Raw genomic sequence first — 27,370 nt, 5'->3', positions numbered from 1 at the left:
TGTGCGGGAATTGCAAGCAGTGAATCTGGGTCAATATGACATAAAATACGGCTGTAGTTTCCTCCTCCTCCTCCATTCAATACACTGTTCCACGAATCTATAAATAAAATACTTGGCATTAGTAAAAATAACCTGAGGCAGCACAGTGGCGCAGCGGTAGAGTTGGTGCCTTACAGTGTCAGATACACTGGTTCGATCCTGGTGCTGTCTGTACAGAGTTTGTATGTTCTCCCTGTGATCGGTTTCCTCCCACGCTCTAAATATGTACAGGTTAATAGCCTTCATAAAATTGTAAATTGTCCAAAGTGATGTAGGACGGTGCTAGTGTAGGGGGTGATCGCTGGTTGGTGCGGACGTGCTGGGCCGAAAGGTTAGTTTCTACGCTGTATCTCTAAAGCCTGAAATCTAAATAGTCAAATTGTTTTAATAAAAACAACGTATTATTACTGGTTTTTAGGCACTGGTTTGTCTTTGTGTGGCTGTTGTCAGCCACACAAAGTTACCATCTGAAGTACTGGTAGAAATGTGAGATTTGCATTTTAAAAGTCTAACAATGAATGGTAGGGCTCTGGTAAGTGTTGTAGAGCAGAGGGATCTAGGAGTGCAGGTACATCATTCCTTGAAAGAGGCGTCATAGGTAAATAGGCTGGACAAAAAGGCTTTAGGCACATTGGCCTTCATAATTCATAAATGATAGGAGCAGAATTCGGCCATTCAGCCCATCAAGTCTACTCCGCCATTCAATAATGGCTGATCCATCTTTCCCTCTCAGCCCCATTCTCCTGCCTTCTCCCCATAACCCCTGACACCAGTACTAGTCAAGAATCTATCAACCACGGCCTTAAAAATATCTATTATCCAAAAATCCGAAAATATCCATTGCCCAAATATCATCAGTTAGACTAGTGAGTATATATGTTGGGAGGAGATGTTGCAATTGTATAAGATATAAGTGACGCCACATTTATTGAATTGAATTGAATTGAATTGAATTGAATACCTTTATATGTCATTCAGACCTTTCGGTCTGAACGAAATGCTGTTGCCTGCAGCCATACATGTAATAATAACAAAACACAATAAACACAAATTAACATCCACCACAGTGAGTTCACCAAACACCTCCTCACTGTGATGGAGGCAAAAGTCTTAGAGTTACTGTCTCTTCCCTCCTCTTCTCCCTCTGCGCCGAGGCGATACCCCACCGGGCGATGGCGGCCCGGGGGGTGGTCGAAGCTGCCCGCAGCTGTTGCAACGGGTGCTCCGGAAAACAGGCACCAGCCTGTGACCTGCGAGCTCCCGACATTGTCCTCCACCGGCCCGCGGCCGAGCCCAGGATCCAGGTCGCCGCCGCCTCAGCCGCCGTAGCACCGTCTCCGCTCCGCACCGGGCCGCCCACAAGGCAGTGTCTCAGCCCCGCACCGGGCTGCCCCCACGAGAGCGCCTTCCAGCCGGTAGCCGTGCCGGCCGCACAGGAGTGTCTCAGCTCCGCACCAGGCCGCTCGCTCGGGAGCGCCCTCCAGCCAGTAGCCGTGCCGGCCGCACAGGAGTGCCCCAGCTCCGCACCGTTCGCCCTCACCGGAGCGCCGAGTCGTGCCGCTACCCGGACGTCGCCACAGCTCGAAGACGGCCAGCCTCGCGTTGGTGAGTCCTGGCTGGCTCTACCTCCGGACCCTCGAGGTCGGTCGCAGGTTGGAGGCCGCCAGCTCCGCCATTAGGCCTCAGCGCAGACGGGGGAAGAGAAGGGGGATACGACAAAAAGTCGCATTCCCCCGAAGGGAGAGACAGAAAGCTCTGTTTCACCCTCCCCCCACACACATAACACCACCTAATAACCAAAAAAATTACTAAACTAGACAAAAAAAAACGACATAAAAAGTAAAAACAGACAGACTGCAGGCGAGCCGCAGCTGTATCACAGCGCCGCCACTTCCGGAAATCTATTTAGAGTATTGTGTTCAGTTTTGGGCACCATGTTATAGGAAAGACGTTGTCAATCCAGAAGGGGTGCAAAGATGATTCACAATGATGTTGCCAGGACTCGAGGGCCTGAGCTATAGGCTGAGGTTGAGCTGGCTAGGACATTCCTTGGAGCATAGAAGGATGACAATAGACAATAGGTGCAGGAGTAGGCCATTTGGCCCTTCGAGCCAGCACCGCCATTCAATGTGGTCATGGCTGATCATCCCCAATCAGTACCCCGTTCCTGCCTTCTCCCCATATCCCTTGACTCCGCTTTATTTAAGAGCACTATCTAGCTCTCTCTTGAAAACATCCAGAGAACCTGCCTCCACCGCCCTCTGAGGCAGAGAATTCCGCAGTCTCACCACTCCCTCGTCTCCGTTCTAAATGGCCTACTCCTTATTCTCAAACTGTGGCCCCTGGTTCTGGACTCCCCCAACATCAGGAACATGTTTCCTCTAGTGTGTCCAAGCCCTTAACAATCTTATATGTTTCAATGAGATACCCTCTCATCCTTCTAAACTCCAGAGTGTACAAGCCCAGCTGCTCCATTCTCTCAGCATATGACAGTCCTGCCATCCTGGGAATTAACCTTGTAAACCTACGCTGCACTCCCTCAATAGCACGAATGTCCTTCCTCAAATTAGGGGACCAAAACTGCACACAATACTCCAGGTGTGGTCTCACTAGGGCTCTGTACAACTGCAGAAGGACCTCTTTGCTCCTATATTCGATTCCTCTTGTTATAAAGGCCAACATGCCATTCGCTTTCTTCACTGCCTGCTGTACCTGCATGCTTACTTTCATAGACTGATGTACAAGGACCCCCAGATCCCGTTGTACTTCCCCTTTTCCCAACTTGACGCCATTTAGATAGTAATCTGCCTTCCTGTTTTTGCTACCAAAGTGGATAACCTCACATTTATCCGCATTAAACGTCATCTGCCATGCAACTGCCCACTCCTCCAACCTGTCCAAGTCACCTTGCATTCTCATCTGCAAATTTGCAAATGGTACTTTTAATCCCTTCATCCAAATCATTGATGTATATTGTAAATAGCTGCGGTCCCAGCACCGAGCCTTGCGGTACCCCACTAGTCACTGCCTGTCATTCTGAAAGGAACCCGTTAATCCCTACTCTTTGTTTCCTGTCTGCCAACCACTTCTCTATCCATGTCAACACTCTACCCCCAATACCATGTGCCTTCATTTTGCCCACTAATCTCCTATGTGGGACCTTATCAAATGCTTTCTGAAAGTCCAGGTACACTACATCCACTGGCTCTCCTTTGTCCATTTTCCTAGTTACAGCTTCAAAAAATTCCAGAATTTAGTCAAGCATGATTTCCCCTTCGTAAATCCATGCTGACTCGGACTGATCCTGTTATTGCTATCCAAATGTGCGGCTATCTCATCTTTTATAATTGACTCCAGCAACTTCCCCACCACCGATGTCAGGCTAACTGGTCTATAATTCCCAGTTTTCTCTCCCGCCTTTCTTAAAAAGTGGGATAACATTAGCTACCCTCCAATCCACAGGAACAGATCCTGAGTCTATAGAACATTGGAAAATTATCACCAATGCATTCACGATTTCTAGAGCCACTTCCTTAAGTACCCTGGGATGCAGACCATCAGGCCCTGGGGATTTATCAGCCTTCAGTCCCATCAGTCTCTCCAACACCATTTCCTGCCTAATGTGGATTTCCTTCAATTCCTCTGTCACCCCAGATCCTCTGGCCACTACTATATCAGGAAGATTGTTTGTGTCCTCCTTAGTGAAAACAGATCCAATGTACCTGTTCAACTCACCTGCCATTTCCTTGTTCCCCATAATAAATTCACCTTTTTCGGTCTTCAAGGGTCCAACTTTGGTCTTAACTATTTTTTTTCCTCTTCACATACCTAAAGAAGCTTTTACTATCCTGCTTTATATTCTTGGCTAGCTTACCTCCGTACCTCATCTTTTCTCCCCGTGTTGTCTTTTTGGTTATCTTCTGTTGTCCTTTAAACATTACCCAATCCTCTTGCTTCCTGCTCATCTTTGCTACTTTGTAATTCTTCGCTTTAATTTTTATACTGTCCCTGATGTCCCTTGTCAGCCATGGTCGTCCCTTTCTCCCCTTGGAATCTTTCTTCCTCCTAGGAATGAACTGATCCTGCACCTTCTGTATTATTCCTAGAAACACCTGCCATCTTTGTTCCACTGTCAACCATGCTAGTGTATCTTTCCAGTCAACTTTGGTCAGCTCCTCCTTTATTCAACTGCAACACTGACACCTCCAATCTACTCTTCTCCCTCTCCAATTGTTGATTAAACCTGACCATGTTATGGTCACTGCCTCCTAATGGCTCATTAACCTCTAGGTCCTTTATCAAATCCAGTTCATTACATAACACTAAATCCAGAATTGACTTCTCTGTGGTAGGCTCCAATACAAGCTGGGGGAAGCTTAGAATGAGCTATTTACAAAAGGAGGGGGAAAAGATTTACTAGGAACCGTAGGGGTAACTTTTTACACAAAGAGTGGTAGGTGTATTCAACGAGCTGCCAGAGGATATAGTTGAGGCTGGTACTATTCCAACATTTAAGAAACATTTAGACAGGTACATGGATAGGATAGGGTATGGGCCAAATCCAGGCAGGTGGGATTAGTGTAGATGGGACACATTGGTCAGTGTGGGGAATTTGGGCCGAAGGGTCTGTTTCCACGCTGTATGACTATAAGAATATGACTTTATCACGGCAAAGGTTAAATCAATAGCTGCTGTCAACAATTTTTCTTTTTTTAAGGTTATTTTTGCTTGTATAAATGGTACTTGAACACATGAGTTAAATTTTACCTTCAATTAGCAATGTTACAAAAGTCTGCAATTTATCCCATCAGATAAAGCATAAATAGAAGTTTAATTTGACACATAATTCACTTTCATATCTTCAGTATTAAAAAAGCTATGGCCATTTTCATATTCGGAAATTAGCATCTTGTTCCCTATTGCTTTTCCATTAACTTAACACAAAAGCTGTGATCAAGGACAGTCAAAAGCCCATAACTTTCTTAAAAATTAAGAGAACTGAATGAAATTTTCAGTTATTATAGATTAAAGCATTCTGAAACAAATATTAAACAATCTTACTTGGATGACCTGAAATTAAAGCATATAATTAGTTAGTTACCCAATTGTAGCTAATTACAAAATTCAATTACTAGATCTAAACATCTATCCATTTCTTAAGAAAAGGTTAACATTTTTTAAAAGCCTAAGTGTCCAAATAACATTCACACAAGAATTCACAAAATAACATGATTTTTAAATCTCATTGTCATGAATTAATAGGCCAAATGGAAGGAATTTAATGTTTAATTCCTGTAAATTAATGGGCATTTAAATCATCTTGCGAGTGGGTTTTTGTGAAACGCGCTGGTTTGGAACGTTGCGGTTGCAGTGAATTTAAACCTCATGTCGGCAGGAAAAATACTGCCGGTTCATATATTTACATAATGACATTTTCGCAACGTGAAATTTTGATCAAAGGCATCCTAAGAAGCAAGTTTATATGAAAAAATAAACAGTATACCTTGCCTTGTCCCCTACGTGAGATCCGTCCCGTTGTCGGCGTTGACAGCATTTGAAGATGATTTTAATTTTACTCCAACAATTAAATGTTAAACCTGTTAATTAACCATGTTCCCGAATGTAAGAACGATTACTACATGTAATACATGATATACATTTATACATGGTTAATTAACTGGTGGCATTATTTCCCTGTCCTAACGGCCTTTGTTTTAGCCGGTGATTACATCTATTCCATCCCTCCCTCACAAAGATGTGGGATTTCAATTTGAGCGCACTTGTTTGAATAGATGCAAGCGGCATGTCCAGCTTCTCTCCTGGGTGCGCAATATACGAACCCGATGAAATGGCACAACTGTCACACCAAAGATAGACACAAAATGCTGGAGTAACTCAGCTGAAGAGGCAGCATCACTGGGGAGAAGGAATGGGTTGCGTTTCGGGTCGAGACCCTTCAGACGCACTCTGAAGAATGGTCTCGGCACGAAACGTCACCCATTCCTTCTCTCCATAGATGCTGCCTGTTTTGTGCGTGGGAGCTTGAATGCGTTCCGCAAACACCGAGACAGTAATAAATAAACCGTCTGTCCCCGCGGCCGGGGTGAAACACCCGGTGTGGGTGTCAAAGACTGGGGGTCGGAGGGGGGGAATCACCCTGGTGTGGAGGTTGGGGTCCGATGGCGGTCAGTGACTGTGGGACGCTCCCACGGGTGGAGACGGAGGAGAGAGAGAGGAGAGAGAGAAGGGGAGAGAGAGAAGGGGGGGGGGGAAGAGAGAAGTGGAGAGAGAGAGAGAAGAGGAGAGAGAGGAGGAGAGAGAAGAGGGGATAGAGAGGAGGAGAGAGAAGAGGCTAGAGAGAGGAGGAGAGAGGAGCGAGAGAGAGAGGGGGGGGCAGAGAGAAGGAAGAGACGGGAGCTTGGGGTTCATTTTCCCACACAAGCCATAGGTGACTGGCCAATCTGAACCCAAGCACCAAGTTGAAAGCGGCCGAAGGTGTGAATTCCTCGGGACAGCTCCCACTCTACCACGGCCACCCTCCGCGGGCTGTGGGTCGGGTGGAGCGGAGGTGTGGGACAATGTTCATGCCTTCACGGTGATGTGATGGATGCGGGGGTCTGGACCAATCGCTGACAAGTCCCGCCCCCCGGCAACGTCAAGTCCGTTATTGGACTTTTCTGTTGAGCGGCAGTCGGTCCTTTGGCCTGTAGGCGACGCCACCTTTTGGGTAGGTGGCCTATCGACTGAGCGGCCATTCGGTAAGTTTGCCTTTAGGCGACGCAGCCTTTCAGTTCGTAGGCGTTTAGGCATCCCGCCCTTTTGGTTAGTTTGCATTTAAGCGTCCCATCCTTTCGGTTAGTAGGCGTTTCGTCTTCGTAATCTTTCGGTTTATTCGCGTTTCGGCCTCGTTTCTATTCGGTTCTTTGGCTTCAGCTTCTTTGCTTCGGCCTCTTGTTTGTCAGCTCCGCGTCCGGGTACCGTTTGAGCAGTGGTTTCCTCGTTTTTCTTTTGTACAAGCTGTAATTTCTTCAACATTTATGTCAGCTACAATGTGATCCTATCATCTTCCATCTTCCCCACCCCTTTCTATTTTCTGCATGGACCACTCTCTCCACGACTTCCTGCTTTGCTCATCCCTCTTCACTCATGGCTAACTCTCCTGAGGTACATTTCCCTATACCTATAGGAGATATAACACATGTCCCTACACGTCCTCCATCACCTCCATCCAGGGACCTAGACAGCCCTTCCAGAAGAGGCATCGATTCACATGCAACTCCACCAACCTCATCTATTGCATTTGGTGATCCCGATGTGGCCTCCTCCACAACAGCGACAGAGCGCAGACTAGGTAACCGCTTAGTCAAGAACCTCAGCTTTATTTGCATTGATCATCTGAAGTTTCAGTGTGTAAACCATTTGAATTCTTCTAATTTCCACACTAACCTGCCCATTCTCAGCCTTGTCCACTGCCAGGCTGAGGCCTAACACAAACTAGAGGAACATCACCTAATATTCCACCTGGTTAATCTACAACCTGATGACATGAACATTAAATTGATGAATTTCAGGTAAGCTGCCTCCCCATTGTCCCTTTCTCTCTCCTTCTGATCTGCCTCAGTTCTTTCACACTCACACTCTTTTCCACCCCTTAAGGGCCTGTCCCACTGATGCGACCTTTCAGCGACTGTCTTCGACCTTCAAGCTCGAGGGCACTCGCCTGAAAAACCTCGAGCTGGATCGACCGTCAGCGATGAAACCACGAGCTGGATCGACCGCACACGCACACACACACACACACACACACACACACACACACACACAAACACTTTGCAAAGGCGGGGGGGGCCAGGGAAAGCGGGGGAGCGCTGTCTGAAATTCACACCCGCGATGAACAAAAAGGTATAAGACGGCTGCACAGTGTACGGTAAGTCCTTTAGAGAGCGCGGAGGGCGGGGGGTGGGGGAGAGAGAGAGAAGGGGAGAGAAGGGGGGAGAAGGAATGGAGACACTTTTAAGAAGCCAGACAACTTATAATAAAGTTTAACGGGCATTTTACATTACCGGTCGGTTTTCCTTGGTCCTGAAAACTCCAATGAGTCAATTAAAATGCCTGGTCAGCGAAGGAGATTGCCTACGGCTGCCCTCGACTGCCTGTAACTACACTCCACTGCACTACGAGTTCAAAACAACCATGCCGACCAATTTTTACTCGCAGAAACATTTTCCACATGCTGAAGATTTTCCTCGACCAAACTGAGGCTGCGAGTATGCAGGAACTTCCCTCGAGCATGAACAAGAGTTCCAGTGACCTCATAGGACCTCCTAGGACCTCCTAGGACCACGTGTCAACCATGCTGCAAGCTCTTCTAAACTCACAGATTAGGTCGCCGCAGTGAGACAGCCCCTTTACTCCCCACCCACCCAAAATATACGCACTGCTCCTTTGAAACCTTGCCCATCCACTCCATCTGTTTATCACCTACACACTCGTTTACTGGGTCCCCTCCCCCCACTTTTCCCATCTGCGCATCCTACCTCCCTTAATTGGTTCCATGCTTCACTCTCCTTTCCAATCAGATTCCATCATGTGCAGCCCTTTCTTGCCCCCACCTGTCACCTCACATCTTCTGTCACTATCTTCACCCTTCCCTCCCCCAACCTGACCCCATCTGACTATCTAACCTTCCTCACCTGGATTCACCAACCACTTGCCAGTTCTTGCCCCACTCCTATCCCCCACCTTTTTCTACAGGCTATTTCCCCGTTATTTTTTCAGCTCAAATGAAGGGTCCCAACCCAAAGCATCTACTGTTCATTTCCCTCTGAAATGGTGCCTGAGTTCCTCAGATACTTATATTTTGCTCCAGAATCTGGCATCTGCTTTTATCTCTGTATTTTTCATTTATTTCCTTGATTACTGTAGATAGGATGCTTTAATTTGCTTTATTAGTTTATTGATTCTTTCTGCTGTACCCATCGCTTCATAAATGAACTAAACACTGATCCCTTCTACTTCATTAATTCTTATTTTATGTGTTGTCGTTGACATAGGAATTAAAACATAATTTCTGCCAAAAAACCATTCATTCCCTGTGCCCATTTTCCATTAAAGGTTTAATAGTCTGCCTGATGTCCCATTTACACAAATATTAGTTACTGTGCACCTCTGTACTGATTGACTAGTTTTACAATACCACTGCTTCATTAATTTGATTAGGATCCAACTTGTGATGTCTGCTACTGTTTGAATCTTTAATTTACTGGTATGCCTGTTGGTTTTGTTACTACACTTGCTGTTGTCATCACTGATTGATAGACTTAAATTCTTAACATTGTTAAGGATGGAAGAAGGTTATTCTGTCCATTGTCTTCGTGCAGTCAGTTTCCTTCCCTCCATTCCCCCAGTTTTTCTATTTGGCCTGCAAGTTATTTTCTTCCATTACTGCCCAACCCTTTGGAAAACTCTAATCCATTTGGAAATTGGGATTCCATGATTCATCTAACCCTGTTATCTGTTCCACATTTCTGTATCTTTAGCCCATCACTTAAAACAAAATCTATGGCCCTTGATGATACTGGGATCAGTTTCTGTCCATTTATCCTATCCAAATCAATTGTGATTTGGTGCTCCTCTGTCAAATCTTTTATTGATCTTCTTTGTTCCATGGAGTCTCCAATCTAGCAATTGAATGTGTTGTTTTTCAATATTCACACTAGGACCTAAGATGTGCTGATCCGAGTTGGAGACAATACTCGGTACTCAATTTATAACTTGAACAGTGTTTTATAACGATTCCACATAAATTCCCATCTTTAGTAGTTAGTCTATTTATTTATGATGCCCAGATGCTTTTCGAACTGCTCTCTCTTATAATATAATAATAATAATATATCTTTTATTGTCATTGCACGTCAGTGCAACGAGATTTAGTGTGCAGCTCCACTGATGTACAAGAAAGGTAAATAAATACAATACATAAATAAACAAGCTGAATTGATTGACGTGACCATCTGAGGGAGACTGTCCAAAGGGGGGTGGGTGGGGGGGCACTCATTAGGGCCGGTTCAGAGCCGCTATAGCTCTTGGGATAAAACTGTTCCTGAGTTTAGAGGTTCGGGCGTAGAAGGCCTTGTAACGTCTGCCGGAGGGAAGTAGTTGAAACAGACCGTGGCAGGGGTGTGATGAGTCCTTATGGATGCTGAGGGCCTTCCTGAGGCACCGCGTGTGGTAGATGCCCTCCAAGGCTGGTAGCTCTGTCCCGATGATCCGCTGCGCTCTGTTGACAACGCGCTGAAGAGCTCTCCTCTCCGCCTCCGTGCAGCTGAAATACCACACAGAGATGCCATACGTTAGTATGCTCTCTGTGGTGCAGCGGTAGAACGTTGTCAGCAGCTATTGGGGCAGACCAGTCTTTTTTAATGTCCTCAGGAAGAACAGTCGTTGCTGTGCCTTCTTGACCAGCGCGGCAGTGTTTGTGGACCATGTGAGGTCTTCTGAAATGTGAGTGCCCAGAAACTTAAAGCTGGACACTCTCTCCACATTTTCCCCGTAAATGGAGATTGGGGCGTATTCTCCAGAATGGGACCTCCTGAAGTCAATAATCAGTTCCTTGGTCTTGGAGGTGTTTAGTGCCAAGTTGTTATTGGCGCACCAGTCCGCCAGGTTCTGCACCTCCGCTTTGTAGTTTGTTTCATCACTTGCCACTTTCAAAGATTTATGCATAGAAGCGTGCCTGGGCCTGTGTTCATGTGCATGCTAGAACTGAGATGCTACTATGCTCATCGCAACATTAATTCTTTACTGCCGTTTTCTCTTCCATTACTTTTCTTGAATTGTTGCGTGAAAGCTGTGAATTCATTAGTTCAATGAGGTATACTTTGCATCAATTTATTGTTTCTGAACGTTCAATAATTGTAGGCATGCTTGCAAGCATATGAATTTAGTAACAGCTGATCCATCGTTAATTTATATTCCCAAGAATCCTTTCATTTATCGTTACTAGTGCCCAATCCTGTGCCGATCATTTATGTGTCAATCTATGTATCATCTATGTTTCTATGTGTCAGCTGCTTTGTGAGTTTATTGTATATTTTTCAACAATTCTTCACTTAAGTTTTGTTTTTGCTGGTGTTTCAACGTCTGGTAATTCACTGCTGGCCAATTCTCTAATAATGACAGGCATCAAACTTTGGCCCATTTTCCAAAAGGTGATTTTCTGTTCACTGATTTATCTTCTTTTGTATCACTTATTAATATGTGGCTGCTCGTGGTCTCTGAATGAAAACAGAAACTACAGGAAATTCACTGAGGTCAGGGAGGTGGTTGGGGGACGTCTCCTCGTGGTGGATGTAATGTACCGTGGTTCTCCACTCCGGCTGATTAATGTGCACGCCTCACCCGTGCAGAGCGAGCGGCTGGCCGTTCTCCAGCAGCTCCCACCGCTGCTGGCCACATCCTGGCAACTCGTTCTGGCCGGTGACTTCAACTATATCATTGGTACGGCTGGACGATCCGGCAGTGCCGACAACAGACGGGACAGCACCTCCAAGGTCCTGATTGAGACGGTCAAGGACGCAAAGTTGCACGACGCCTTCAGCGACCCTGCAGGCGGGTCCCAGCCGCGGTTCACCTGGTCGAGATCGGACGGTTCAGTCCGGTCCCGGATAGACTTCCTCTTCACGTCGAAGGCCGTCACGGTCAGACACACCAGCCTCACTTCTTCTCTGACCACTGCCTCCTTCAGGCTTCCTGTCACCTACAGGAGGACCGGAAGGCAGGCAGAGGGACGTGGAAGTTAAATGTGAAGCTGTTGACCCCAGAGATCATTGAGGAGCTAAAGAGGGACTACGCATGTTGGAGAACTGTGAAGCCCCTCTTTGACTCCCCGACACACTAGTGGGAAGCAACCAAGGTGAACATCAAGAGGTTCTTCATATTTAAAGGGGTGCAGAGAGCAAGACAGAGTCAGAGGGAATTGTGTCAATTCATGACAGATTTGCAGCAACTGCTCCTTCTGCAGTCGAGAGGGGTGGATGTGAGGGAGGAACTTAGTGAGTTGAAGGGCCGGCAAGCTCGGCTCTTTACCTCTGAATCCTCCAAGATCATCTTGCGATCCAGGGTCCGCCACGTGTAGCAGGATGAGATGTGCTCACGCTTCTTCTTCCATAAGGTTCACAGGGGTAGCTCTGTGATGAACAGCCTTAGGGAGGAGGACGGCTCGGTAACATCCTCAAAGACGGATATGCCAAGGATCTGCAAATCCTTTTACACGGATTTGTACGACAGAAAGGCCACAGACAGCACCGCCTCCCAGAACTTCCTGTCCTCTATCACGGAGGTCTTGGAGGACAGCAAACGGGAGAGTCTGGACCAACCACTGACCCTAGAGGAGCTGACTGGCTCCATCCGTTCCTTTGACTCAAGTAAAACTCCCTAAAGCGAGGGCTTACCGGCCGAGTTGTATTCGGCTCTGTGGGACTGGGTGGGCCCGGACCTGCTGGAAGTGTACAACGACATGCTTCTAGCCGGCAGCATGTCAGACTCCATGAGGAAGGGCAGTATCACCCTAATTTACAAGAAGAAGGGGGAGATGAAAGGATATAAGGAATTGGAGACCCATCACATTATTGAAAGTTGATTATAAGATCCTGTCTAAGGCCATCGCCAACCGGGTCAAGTCTGCTCTGGGACGGGTGATCCACCCGGATCAAACCTGTGCTGTACCTGGCAGGAAAATCTCTGACACAACCTGGCGCTGTTGAGAGATACCATTGCCTACGTGCAGAACAGACGGGTGGATGCCTGCCTAGTCAGCTTGGACCAGGAGAAGGCCTTCGACAGGTTATCGCACACGTACATGAGGGACGTGCTCTCCAAAATGGGCTTTAGGTAGGGAATCAGGAATTGGATCCAACTGCTCTACATCGATATCTGTAGTGCAGTCCAAATCAAAGGGTGGGAATCAGACAGCTTCCCCGTCAGGTTTGGAGGCAGGCAGGGTTGCCCTCTCTCCCCTGTCTTGTTCGTCTGCTGTATTGAACCTTTTGCCGAGTCCATTAGGAAGGACGCGAGCATAAGAGGAGTGACATTGACAGGCAGTGGGGGCACTCAGGTTAAAACCTCCCTGTACATGCACCATGCCGTCGTCTTCTGCTCGGATCCAGGGTCGGTCCGCAGATTGATCAGCGTCTGCGACCAGTTTGAGTCGGCCACGGGAGCCAGAGTGAAACGCAGGAAGAGCGAGGCCATGCTCTTTGGAAACTGGCCCGGACGATCTTCCGTCCCCTTCACCATCAAGCCTGACTTTTTGATGGTGCTGGGGATCTGGTTCGGGGGCTGAGGCGAGCAACAAGAATTGGCTGGAGCGGATAGCCAAGGTGGGGAAGAAGCTGGAGCTGTGGAAGCAACGCTCCCTCTCCATAATGGGGAAAGATTTGGTCATTAGGAGTGAGGTGCTCTCGGGGCAGCTGTACTTGGCACAAGTGTGATCTGTCCCTCCCTCCTACGCCACAGGGATCACCCGGGCTGTCTTCCAGTTCATCTGGGGGTCGAGGATGGACCGGGTGCGACGGGCCACAATGTACAAGCCGGCAGACAATGGGGGTAAAAGTGTGCCCAACGTCGCCCTCACCCTGATGGCCACCTTTGTGTGTAGCTGCATCAGGCGGAGTGTAGAGCCAAGGCACGTGGGCACTAAGTGTCACTACCTGCTGAGGTTCTACCTGTCCCCAGTGTCGCGAAGGATGGGCCTGGCGTAGATGCCACGCAATGTGCCAGTCAGCTGGACATTGCCGCCCCATCTGTCATTTGTGGAAAGGTTCTTCCAGACCAACACCTTTGACCACAAGTCCATCGGGCAGTGGTCAGCACGGAACGTCCTGCAGGCACTCCAGGGAAAGGACTCCATGGATCCTGTGGCGTGGTTCCCAGAGCAGACTGCCCAGCTTGTCTGGCAAAATGCCTCATCGCCAGAACTCACCAACAAGCACAAAGACCTGGCTTGGCTGGCGGTGAGGGGAGTCCACCCAGTCAGATCCGTCGGAACCTCACTACCAGCGCATGCTGCCCTCGGGACGGCTGCTATGGAGAGAAGACAGTTGCCCACCTCTTTGCAGAGTGTGGATTCACAAAGAGAGTCTGTATAGGTCTGCAAGGGTCCCTGTCACGTTTTATACTGAACAGCTCCGTCACAGAGGACTCTGTGATTTACGGACTGTTCCCAGGGATGCATTCAGAGACTTACATCAAGTGCTGCTGGAAGGTCATCAACTCGGTGAAAGATGCTCTTTGGTCTTCCCGAACATTGTTGACCACCCAGCAGAGCGAGATGTCCGTCGGGGAATGTTGCCGACTGGCCCGCTGCAGACTGCAGGCGTACGTGCTGAGGGACGCACTGACGCTCGGTGCAGCCAACACCAAGGATCGGTGGGGGAGGACCACAGTCTAGGGTCCTTCCGCTGCTGGACATGGGGGCGCAGGGTGTGGTGGAGATACCCCTCAAAAGAAGCGAATGGATCCCACGCCAGTGGGCCACATGAGTGGCAAGGGTGGGGTATAAATTTGTGAAATTTGAGCAATGTATGTAGACAGTTTTGAATAATTTGTATAGCCTCCGAAAATGTCGGATGAATTTGTTGCACGGCTCATGTATTGTATATATTTATTACATGAATAAAGTCTATTTTGAAATTTAATAAAAAGAAACGACTGGACATTCTCAGAAGTGCAGGCAGCACCTGTGTAGAGAGAAACAGAGTTACATTATAGACTAATGACCTTGCATCAGAATGTATTGATTCATAACTTGATGATGCTTAATTAATTTACCACTCCATATTTAGTTGCAAGGCAGGTTGATCAATAAAGTGTCAGCGTTATCTATGCTGCAGTTCATTCAGGATATTTGTATGCAACGGGAAGGTGAGGGGGGGGGGGGAAGCTCCCCCTCCCCTCACCCCACTCACCATCAACAACACCACAGTCACATCTGTGGAGTCTTTTAAGTTCTTGGGAACCATCATCTCCAAGGACCTTAAATGGGGGGGCCACCATCGACTCCACAGTCACAAAGGCACAATTCTACACGGCCATCATAGAGTCTGTTCTCACCTTCTCCATCATGGTCTGGTTTGGCTCAGCCACCAAGCACGACACCTGGAGGCTGCAGCGAATCGTCCAATCAGCAGAGAAGGTTATTGGCTGCAACCTTCCCTCCATTGATGAACTGTACACTGCAAGGGCCAGGAAGTGAGCGGGCAAGATCATCTCTGACCCCTCTCACCCTGGCCTCTGGAAGGTGACTCCGGATTGTCAAAGCTGCCACAGCCAGACATAAAAACTGTTTTTGTAATTCTGTAGCCTCCCTTTGATCTGGTATTTTGTTGGTTCACATGCTTGATCAATGGTGTTTTATCATTAATGTCTTATTATTATTAATGTTTAGTGTTTTCTGAGTCATTCGTAACTGTCACTGTATGTCATGTTGTTACTTGTGGGCGGAGCCTCAAGGCAAATTCCTTGTATGTGAATACTTGGCCAATGAACTTACTTACTTACTTATCTGACGATCTGAAACTTCGCAAAACAGCTTTATGTTTATGGATAAAGCATGGCTATAGAATATTTTCCAAACTAATCATATTTGGCCTCAAGGTGGAATTTTAATGAACAAAGCCAAGTCAGCAATTGTTATAGGAACACGCAATTAAATACTTTATGATTAAGTGACACCAAAGCACCCATACAGTGGAATTTAACTATAATCTTTTTTTACATTTTAGCTTTGAAGCTCTGATTGATGGTATCTGAATGATTGATGTTCGCCATAGTACAGCAATAAACATGTCAATGTCAGCTTATTGTTACCTTTGACTAATGTAGATCATGAGACATCATGGTGTTGTACGAACCTTTCACCCATTCATTTTAACAAGTGAAACATAGTAGCCGTTAGTTTATTTGTGAATCGATAATATATTTTTGCAACTTTAATAATCTTTTATAAAGCATGTTTCCACTGCACATTTTTAGCAAAAGCTTTTTACAATGAACACATGCTTGTACACCATGCAGATTTATCATAAATGTAGACCAGAAAAGATCAGTTGAACCACTATAACTTTCCCATATAAAACTGTTGTGGTGCAATTGGTAACCTAACTGTTTTCTTTAGTTTGTAATTGTGTAATGTCTCAGCTAGAATTTTTTTAAATATGTAAGTCATCTCAACGTTAAATAATTGTGAGGGGTAGGACTGTGCTGGCAGATGGAACTGGGAAATGTTCCTTAATTTCTAAAGGCAGTTAATGCTAGTTCCACACACACACCACCATGACCACTTCCAACTTCACTTACTGCCTCCCACCACCATATTGCACATGCTGATAACTATGGATTCCTCCCGCTCCCTTGAATGTTTGCAATAAATCCACATTCACTGTGTGCGTAGGCAACCATTTCCAATCTCCCATGAAAAGGAGAAACTCTGCCATAAAATATTCTAGGTTTATGTAACTTATACATGGGTTCCCTACAACTCAATTAATTTAGTAGTCATCAAAGCAGAGTCTGGTTTGTACATCATTTTAACTACCTAATCAGATCTGCTTGGAAAAAAAAGTCCTGCTTGCTGGATTTATTGTATCAATCTAGTGTCCCTTCATACACACTCTTTGGAGATCATGTTACAATATACTGTTTATCTTCTGGGATTTTGTACAAGAAACCTTTTACATTGTGCAATGCTTAGACAAAGTTCTGATATTCTTAATTTGCAGTACAAGTCTTGATTTTCAAGAGGATTTTTTTCACCAGACATAAAAAAGACATATTGTGACTTTTAGAAAAGTACGTTAATCTTAATAGAGTTTATTACAATAAAGTTTCAAATTTCATTTTGGCTACTTTTCTGCTGCAGTACTTCCTGTACAGCTGCATTCTGGGATTGATGTCATGTTCTGTGTTCCTGCGAGTGAACTACGAGCTGAAAATGCTGCTGATGCTGATTGCTGTGGTGGTTTACAACGTTATCCTGCTGCAAACCCATGCCTCACTCTTTGATGACTATAGCAGAATGCTATACACAACTGTTCAGATAGACAGGTACATTCTTTACGGTGCTCTCTACAATTGCGCGCTGTTTTTCTTATTGGCTATCATAACAAAATCACTGAACCATAGGCATTACAGCATATAAAGTTTGTTTCAGCTATCATGTCTGCCAATTTTTGGGTGGTGTAATGTGTGACTGATCTTCTGCATAGTTCTCCCTTCTAGCCTTTCCTTCTATGGTTAATATGTTTATGTACTTTTCCAGTGAAAGGGCAGATTCAAATATGCAGTGGCAATACAAAGGATGCCTCAATCGCTTACCCCCAACAAATCTCTCTCATGTTTCTTTTCACTCTGACAAAGGCTTTAAAATTCATGACCCCTTGTCACTGTCTCTCCACCCAGAATATGTATCAATTCTCCACTCAACCTTTCAAAAGGTTAATAAATTAGAATAAACCTTCTTATGGCCTTTGCTCCATTAAATAATTATTTCAGATACAATTCATTCCACTCACATTTTGCAGCCTACTCTATTCATCATTTTTTTGTTCTCATGCTTCGTCAAAAATCCATAGAAAGGAAAAGCTGAAAAAAAATCATGGTTAAAAATGTTTAGGTCACCTTGCTAATGGAAAGATGATATTAAGATGGAGAGAGTGCAGAGAAGATTTACATGCATGTTGCCAGGGCCGAGGGCCTGAGTCATAGGGAGTGGTTGAGCAGGCGAGGGCATTATTCCTTGGAGCACATGAGAATGAGGGGTGATCTCACGAGGGGAATAAATAGGGTAGATGTGCAGTCTTTTACCCAGGGTAGGGGAATCAAGAACCAGAGGACATAGATTTAAAATAAGAGGAGCAAGATTTAATAGGAACCTGAAGGGCAACTTTTTCCACACAGATGGTGGTGCAAGCTACCAGGAGATGTAGTTGAGGCAGGTCCTTTAACAACATTTAGAAGACATTTAGAGAGGTTCGTGGATAGGCAAGGTTTAGCGGGATATGGGCCAAACGTGGGCAAGTGGGACTGGTGTAGATGGGGCATTTTGGTCGGCATAGGCCGAAGGGCCAGTTTCCATGCTGTATGACCCTACTCTTACCTAAACTATTACCTTGCTCATATGTGTCCCTAAACCCATGCCCTCTAGTTCCCAACTCTTTTACCTTGGGGAAAAAAGATAAACTATTCAACCAGTTAGCCTCACATTGGTAGTGGGGAAGATGCTGGAGTCAATTATAAAAGATGAAATAGCGGCACATTTGGATAGCAGTAACAGGATCAGTCCGAGTCCATGGATTTGCGAAGGGGAAATCATGCTTGACGAATCTTCTGGAATTTTTTGAGGATGTAACTAGGAAAATGCACAAGGGAGAGCCAGTGGATGTAGTGTACCTGGACTTTCAGAAAGCAATTGATAAGGTCCCATTTAGGAGATTAGTGGGCATGGATAGAAAATTGGTTGGCAGACAGGAAACAAAGAGTAGGGATTAACGAGTCCCTTCCAGAATGGCAGGCAGTGACTAGTGGGGTACCACAAGGCTCGGTGCTGGGACCGCAGCTATTTACAATATACGTCACTGATTTAGATGAAGGGATTACAAGTAACGTTAGCAAATTTGCAGATGACACAAAGCTGGGTGGCAGTGTGAACTGAGAGGAGGATGCTATGAGAATGCATGATGACTTGGACAGGTTGGGTGAGTGGGCAGATGCATGGCAGATGCAGTTTAATGTGGATAAATGTGAGGTTATCCACTTTGGTAGCAAAAACAGGAAGGCAAATTGCTATCTAAATGGTGTCAAGTTGGGAAAAGGGGAAGTACAACGGGATCTGGGGGTCCTTGTTCATCATTGCTCATCCTGCAACATGTGGGAGATCAGGGATATTGTCGGTGTCCCTGGTGACTACGTGTGCAGGAAGTGTGTCCAGCTGCACCTCCTGGCAGACCGCATTGAACGGTTGGAGCTGCAGTTGGATTCATACTGGAGCATCCACAATGCGGAGAAAGTCGTGAATAGCACGTACAGTGAGTTGGCCACACCGCAGGTAAAAGGTAAGCGGACAGAAAGGGAACGGGTGGCCATTAGCCAGCCTAGCAGTAGGCAGTTAGTACAGGAGTCCCCTACGGTCATCTCCCTCCTAAACAGATATACCATTTTGGATACTGTTGGGGGAGATGGCTCATCAGGGGAAGGCAGCAGCAGACAAGTTCATGGCACTGTGGGTGGCTCTGTGGCACAGGAGATGAGGAAAAAGAGTGGAAGGGCTTTAGTAATAGAGGATTCAATTGTAAGGGAAATAGAAAGGTGTTTCTGCGGCCGCAAACGAGACTCCAGGATGGTATGTTGCCTCCCTGGTGCAAGGGTCAGGGATGTCTCTGAGCAGCTGCAGAACATTCTGGATGGGGAGGGTGAACAGCCAGTTGTCGTGGTGCACATTGGCACCAACGATATAGGTAAAAAACGGGATGAGGTCCTACAAGGTGAATTTAGGGAGCTAGTAGATAAACTTATGTAGGACCTCAAAGGTAATAATCTCTGGATTACTACCAGTGCCATGTGTTAGTCAGAGTAGAAATAGGAGGATACTTCAGATGAATACGTGGCATGAAAAATGGTGCAAAGGGTGGGGTGGGCGGTTCAAATTTCTAGGGCATTGGAACCAGTTCTGGGGGTGGTGGGACCAGTACAAACAGGACGGTCTGCACCTAGGTTGGAATGGAACCAATGTCCTTGGGGGAGTGTTTGCTAGTGCTGTCGGGGAGGATTTAACTAATGTGGCAGGGGGATGGGAGCATGAGCAGAGAGACAGAGGGGTGTAAAATGAGGGTAGAAGCAATAGGTAGCAAGGTGAAAAGTAAAAGTGGCAGGCAGACAAATCCAGGGCAAAAACCAAAAAGGGCCACTTTTCAACATAATTGTATAAGTGGTAAGAGTGTTGTAAAAACAAGCCTGAAGGCTTTGTGTCTTAATGCAAGGAGCATTCGTAATAAGGTGGATGAGTTGAATGTGCAGATAGTTATTAATGAATATGATATAGTTGGGATCACGGCGACATGGCTCCAGGGTGACCAGGGCTGGGAGCTGAACATCCAGGGATATTCAATATACAGGAGGGATAGACAGAAAGGAAAAGGAGGTGGGGTAGCGTTGCTGGTTAGAGAGGAGATTAACGCAATAGAAAGGAAAGACATTAGCTTGGAGGATGTGGAATCGATATGGGTAGAGCTGCGAAACACTAAGGCGCAGAAAACGCTAGTGGGAGTTGTGTACAGGCCACCTAACAGTAGTAGTGGAGTAGGGGATGGCATCAAACAGGAAATTAGAAATGCGTGCAACAAAGGTAAATCAGTTATAATGGGTGACTTCACACTACATATAGATTGGGTGAATCAAATTGGCAGGGGTGCTGAGGAAGAGGATTTCTTGGAATGTATGCGGGATAGTTTTCTAACCAAACATGTAGAGGAACCAACGAGAGAGCAGGCTATTCTAGACTGGGTATTGAGTAATGAGGAAGGGTTAGTTAGTGGTCTTGTTGTGCGTGGCCCCTTAGGCAAGAGTGACCATAATATGGTTGAGTTCTTCATTAGGATGGAGAGTGACATAGTTAATTCAGAAATAAGGGTTCTGAACTTAAAGAAAGGCAACTTTGAGGGTATGAGACGTGAATTGGCCAAGATAGACTGGCAATTGATTCTTTAAGGGTTGACGGTGGATATGCAATGGAAGACATTTAAAGACCGCATGGATGAACTATAACAATTGTTCATCCCAGTTTGGCAAAAGAATAAATCAGGGAAGGTAGTGCATCCGTGGATATTAAAGGAAATCAGGGATAGTATCAAAACAAAAGATGAAGCATACAAATTAGCCAGAAAAAGCAGCCTACCAGGACTGGGAGAAATTCCAGTAGAGGACAAAGGGCTTAATTAGGAAAGGGAAAATAGATTATGAAAGAAAACTGACAGGGAACAAAAAACTCACTGCAAAAGCTTTTATAGATATGTGAAGAGAAAAAGATTAGTTAAAACAAATGTAGGTCCCTTGCAGCCAGAAACAGGTGAATTGATCATGGGGAACAAGGACATGGCAGACCAATTGAATAACTACTTTGGTTCTGTCTTCACTAAGGAAGACATAAATAATCTGCCGGAAATAGCAGGGGACCGGGTGTCAAATGAGATGGAGGAACTGAGTGAAATCCAGGTTAGTCGGGAAGTGGTGTTAGGTAAATTGAGTGGATTAAAGGCCGATAAATCCCCAGGGTCAGATAGGCTGCATCCCAGAGTGCTTAAGGAAGTAGCCCCAGAAATAGTGGATGCATTGGTGATCATTTTTCAAAACTCTTTAGATTCTGGAGTTGTTCCTGAGGATTGGAGGGTAGCTAATGTAACCCCACTTTTTGAAAAGGAAGGGAGAGAGAAAACAGGGAATTACAGACCAGTTAGTCTAACATCGGTAGTGGGGAAAATGCTAGAGTCAGTTATTAAAGATGGGATAGCAGCACATTTGGAAAGTGGTGAAATCATTGGACAAAGTCAGCATGGATTTATGAAAGGTAAATCATGTCTGACGAATCTTATAGAATTTTTCGAGGATGTAACTAGTAGAGTGGATAAGGGAGAACCAGTGGGTGTGTTATATCTGGACTTTCAGAAGGCTTTCGACAAGGTCCCACATAAGAGATTAGTATGCAAACTTAAAGCACACGGTATTGGGGGTTCAGCATTGATGTGGATAGAGAACTGGCTGGCAGACAGGAAGCAAAGATTAGGAGTAAACGGGCCCTTTTCACAATGGCAGGCAGTGACTAGTGGGGCATCGCAAGGCTCAGTGCTGGGACCCCAGCTTTTTACAATAATATATGAATGATTTGGACGAGGGAATTGAATGCAACATTTCCAAGTTTGCGGATGACACAAAGCTGGGGGGCAGTGTTAGCTGTGAGGAGGATGCTAGGAGGCTGCAAGGTGACTTGGATAGGTTGGGTGAGTGGGCAAATGCATGGCAGATGCGGTATAATGTAGATAAATGTGAGGTTATCCACTTTGGTGGCAAAAACAGGAAAGTAGATTATTATCTGAATGGTGGTCGATTAGGAAAAGGAAAGATGCAACGAGACCTGGGTGTCATGGTACACCAGTCATTGAAAGTAGGAATGCAGGTGCAGCAGGCAGTGAAGAAAGCAAATGGTATGTTAGCATTCATAGCAAAAGGATTTGAGTATAGGAGCAGGGAGGTTCTACTGCAGTTGTACCGGGCCTTGGTGAGACCACACCTGGAGTATTGCGTACAGTTTTGGTCTCCTAATCTGAGGAAATACATTCTTGCCATAAAGAGAGTACAGAGAAGGTTCACCAGACTGATTCCTGGTATGGCAGGACTTTCATATGAAGAAAGACTGGATAGACTTGGCTTGTACTCGCTAGAATTTAGATGATTGAGGGGGGATCTTATAGAAACTTACTAAATTCTTAAGGGGTTGGACCGGCTAGATGCAGGAAGATTGTTCCCGATGTTGGGGAAATCCAGTACAAGGGGTCACAGTTTAAGGATAAGGGGGAAGTCTTTTAGGACCGAGATGAGAAAAAAAATTCACAGAGTGCTGAATCTGTGGAATTCTCTGCCACAGAAAGTAGTTGAGGCCAGTTCATTGGCTATTTTTAAGAGGGAGTTAGATGTGGCCCTTGTTGCTAAAGGGATCAGGGGGTATGGAGAGAAGGCAGGTACAGGATACTGAGTTGGATGATCAGCCATGATCATATTGAATGGCGGTGCAGGCTCGAAGGGCCGAATGGCCTACTCCTGCACCTAATTTCTATGTTTCTATCAGTCAATGAAAGGTACAGCAGACAGTGAAGAAAGCGATTGGCATGTTGGCCTTTATAACAAAGGAGTTGAGTATAGGAGCACAGAGGTCCTTCTGCAGTTGTATAGAGCCCTAGTGAGACCACACCTTGAGTATTGTGTGCAATTTTGGTCTGGGTTTGATCTGCAGTTAAGTTGAGGAGGGACATTCTTGTTATTGAGGGAGTACAGCGTAGGTTTACAAGGTTAATTCCCGGGATGGCGGGACTGTCATATGCTGAGAGAATGGAGCGGCTGGGCTTGTATACTCTGGAGGTTAGAAGGATAAGAGGGGATCTTATTGAAACATATAAGATTATTAAGGGTTTTGACACACTAGAGGCAGGAAACATGTTCCCGATGTTGGGGGAGTCCAGAACCCAGGGCCACATTTTAAGAATAAGTGGTAAGCCATTTAGAACGGAGACAAGGAAACACTTTTTCTCACAGAGAGTTGTGAGTGTGGAATTCTCTGCCTCAGAGGGCGGTAGAGGCCGATTCTCTGGATACTTTCAAGAGAGAGCTCGATAGGGCTCTTAAAGATAGCGGAGTCAAGGGATATGGGGAGAAGGCAGGAACGGGGTACTGATTGGGGATGATCAGCCATGATCACATTGAATGGCGGTGCTGGCTCGAAGGGCTGAAGGCCTACTCCTGCACCTATTGTCTATTGTCTCAAGCACTATATGCTTCATTTAGGATTTTGTATTCCTCCATAATGTCACCCTTCAGCCTTCTATCTCCAGGGGGGGAAGTCCCAGTCTATCTAGACTCTCATTATAATTCAAGCCCTCAAGTCCAGGGAACATCCTAGTGAATCTTTTCTGCATCCTTTCAAACTCAGCAACATCCTTTATTTGGGCAGGGCAACCTGAACTGCACACAATATTCCAAATGTGGTCTCATCACACCTTGTACATCTGTTACATGACAATTCAGCTCCTGCAGATATCACACTTTGAAAATAATAATAGACTAAATAGGATAAATGAAAATTGATAGAGCAAACCCCCCCCAAAAAACTGTTTTACTAATTTATTAAATTAATAGTGTTCAAAGATCAATCAATGAAAAAGTAGTGATGACTATATCTGGTCATTTTAGTAGTTATTTAATTACTGGTGTCATAGATGTTTCAGCTTTGAATTGTTGCATTATACGCATTCCCTTCTCCTTTGTTAGGCCTGGCGTGCTGAAGGATCTGAAGACAATGGGCTCAATCTCCCTTTTTATTTTCTTTGTCACCCTTCTTGTTTTGGCGAGACAGGTGAGGAAAAACGTTATTTGAATATTTTTATTGTTAAAACAGACAAAATAACTGAGCTAGTAAGATGCTTAGAAATAACTATAAAGGTTATTAAAATGCATAAAGAACCAATAATAACTGAAGAAGGGGCTCGACCCGAAACGTCACCCATTTTTTCTCTCCAAAGATGTTGCCTCTCCCGCTGAGATACTCCAGCTTTTTGTGTCTGTCTTCCTTCCTACACAATATTAGACGCCGTTGACCTCCTTGACATTTAAGTGATTATTCGAACTGGTACCTAGAATGTGTTGCCAGGGGTAGTGGTGGAGACAGATACGATACTGGCATTTAAGAGACTTTTAAATGGGCACATGGATATGCAGGGAATGGAGTGGTATGGATCATGTGGAAGCAGAGGAGATTAGTTTAACTTGACATCCTGTTCAGCATGGATATTTCTGTTCCTATGTGCTATACTGTTATGTTCAAAATAGGTAGGTCCCGACCCGAAACTATTTCTCCAGAGATACTGCCTGACTCGCTGAGTTGCTCCAGCACATTGTCCTATCTTTGGTATCAATAAGTACCTGCACTTCTTTGTTTCTAATTAATTTCAAAGGCATGACAATTTCAACCGGAGACAATCTCCATCCCCAGCCTTTCTTTTGTCAAATAAGGGCAGGGGTTTCCTGGGGTCATTCCTCAGCAGTATTCTGCTTAAAGGTCTCCTTGCTGTGAGGCCTTTCACACTTTACCCTGCACCATGCCCCCAGGATATGGTGAGTCAGCTCAATTGCCTTTTTATATCCTCCTCAGGCAACTGCAGCTGAGGCTGAAATGCATACACTGGCTTGTACTGGTTCAAACATAATTCTACGCACATAACGCTACATAGCTTAGCATGAAAATAGATTTATCTAAAATTGCACTTATGAAAATGAATTTTTCATATGTCACTGTTAGCCTTTTTAATTTCAATCCGTTTATTAAATTCAGGAAATGTAAATGTTGAATAAAATCTTATTTTTAAAGTATCATTAAATGGAAATTGTCATTTCTTCATTTACGGATGGAATGATATTGATATTTAAATGTAACATTGAAGGTGTGGAGCTGGTCATTGCACGTGAAGAATGAATGTGTATTCTGCCCATTTTATGGTCTAAAGAACCTAATAATTTTGGTGCACTATGTTCCTCCAAAACATAAGTGAAATAAAGCAAAAACAGGTCTAGCTTGGGTTATAATTAGGAAGACTAAGTGTCAGCTGAAACAGCTGTTGACATTGTGCAAATGATAATCAGTGGCATCTGATCAATAAAGCAAATATGAAGCCAAGGACACAATTGTAGTGATCTTTAACTCAATCTGTTCAGACATGCTTTATATTAAGGTGCACAAATTATACTATTGAGAGGCACTTTCATTTTCTGTGTTAGGTCTAAGACTAGTTATCTTGTTTATTTATCTTCTCACTCAGCTTCAAAAACAAGTCCCAAAACATTCCTTGCATTGTCACTTTTCATCATTCTTTTCATAATTCTCAATCATGGCATTCCTTTGCACCTTGCAAAATACTTGCTGACATCCTCCTGCACATAAAGAATACTACACAGGTGAAGGCCATCTTGTTAATGGTCTTCCTTTGGTTTCATATTATCTGCTTTCCAATGATAAACTAATGCATGATTGCATACATTCCATTTGCCTCAGAATTTTTTTCAAAAATTGTGTAATTCATTGGATTATAAGTGCCTATTGTTTCTTTATCTCTGTGTCCTCTTGTAACAGAATGAATATTACTGCAGGTTAGACTTCCTGTGGAAGAACAAATTCAAAAGAGAATGTGAGGAGATAGAAACCATGGAAAACCTCAACAGAGTGTTGCTGGAAAACGTACTTCCTGCTCACGTGGCTGAACATTTCTTGGCTCAGAATTGGAAAAATGAAGTAAGTGGTCCGAGCGAGACAAAACATAGAAACATAGAAACATAGAAATTAGGTGCAGGAGTAGGCCATTCGGCCCTTCGAGCCTGCACCGCCATTCAATATGATCATGGCTGATCATCCAACTCAGTATCCCGTACCTGCCTTCTCTCCAAAAGTGATTCCTGCTGTGTGTTGGGGAGAATGTAATCTCGTTCATTGATTAAATACATGATGAACCTGTACAGGTTGTCAAGGATCCAGCCAATGCTGTAGTGGGAAAATGAAAGTTTAAAAAAAACCGCAGATGCCATAAATCTGAAATAAAAATAGAAAGCGTAATAAACACTCAACCGGTCAGGTAGCATTTGTAGAAAGACAAATAGCTGACATTGTATACCCTGGACCTTTTGCCAGAACTGGAAAACAAACCAGCTTTCAAAGAAGTTGGGCGAGTAAATGGGAGAACTCTCTCTGACAGCATAAGGCCAATTATTTAAAGCAGTCATTAGCCCATTGTGGTATCTTTGTTTGTATAGACAAATTCAAGTCAGTTGATATTTTTAAGACAGAGATAGACAAATTCTTGATTAGAACAGGTGTCAAGGGTTATGGGGAGAAGACAGGAAAATGGGATTAGGAGGCTGAGATCAGCCATGATTGAGTGGTGTAGACTCGATGGGCCGAATGGCCTATTTCTATAAACTTCTGTGAACTTGTGAGAGAATGGGTGGTGGTATCTTGTTGGTGCTGGCAGAAATTGCAGGACATAATCTATTGAATACGGAGTATATTCAATAGATGAGAACCAGGGAATTCTGTTCTTGTTCTGTCGAGGAGAGGGGGCGAGGGCAAAGGTCCAAGAAAGAAACAAGGTATATGAATACGTTCAATGACTCATTGACCAGTCAAAGTTCCTTTGTTTCCCTCTATTTCTGTTATATTATTGCATCTTTTATAGTGTAGACAAATAACAGAAAGTAAGAACAGGGCTTCTTCAGGTTTACAGACTCTTACTGATGTCACAGTAACAACGCTGACCAGACAACAATTCACAATTTATGTCAAAAATTGAGATGAAAACACAAAGTGTAATAAATCCAAGTTTGCTGATCATATAAAGTGTCTCTATAAAATTGAGCAGCACAATGACACAGCGGTAGAATTGCTGCCTTTAGAACATCAGAGATCCGGATTTGATTGTGACTATGGGTGCTGTCTGTACGGAGTTTGTACGTTCTCCCTGTAACTGCA

The 27,370-nt window shown here is 44.9% G+C and overlaps 1 protein-coding gene and 1 long non-coding RNA gene across 2 annotated transcripts in view; one reads left to right on the top strand and one right to left on the bottom strand.

The window, feature by feature from the left end:
• Nucleotides 1–27,370, top strand: part of adcy2 (adenylate cyclase 2) — a 463,739-nt gene that overhangs the window by 396,964 nt on the left and 39,405 nt on the right. Inside the window, exons 19-21 of the mRNA XM_033048027.1 lie at nucleotides 16,958–17,142; nucleotides 24,127–24,211; nucleotides 25,982–26,140. Of these exons, the coding sequence (XP_032903918.1) occupies nucleotides 16,958–17,142; nucleotides 24,127–24,211; nucleotides 25,982–26,140 (429 nt within the window). The remainder of the gene's footprint in view (nucleotides 1–16,957; nucleotides 17,143–24,126; nucleotides 24,212–25,981; nucleotides 26,141–27,370) is intronic.
• On the bottom strand, nucleotides 235–20,296 carry LOC116990412. Its single transcript, XR_004416537.1, has 3 exons — nucleotides 20,287–20,296; nucleotides 16,392–16,394; nucleotides 235–279 (listed from the first exon to the last, which is right to left on the bottom strand). It is a non-coding gene; the product is annotated as an uncharacterized LOC116990412 (long non-coding RNA).

Source organism: Amblyraja radiata, chromosome 2 (assembly GCF_010909765.2).
Source record: "Amblyraja radiata isolate CabotCenter1 chromosome 2, sAmbRad1.1.pri, whole genome shotgun sequence".
NCBI lineage: Eukaryota > Metazoa > Chordata > Chondrichthyes > Rajiformes > Rajidae > Amblyraja > Amblyraja radiata.
This window is presented reverse-complemented; position numbering and strand designations above follow the sequence as displayed.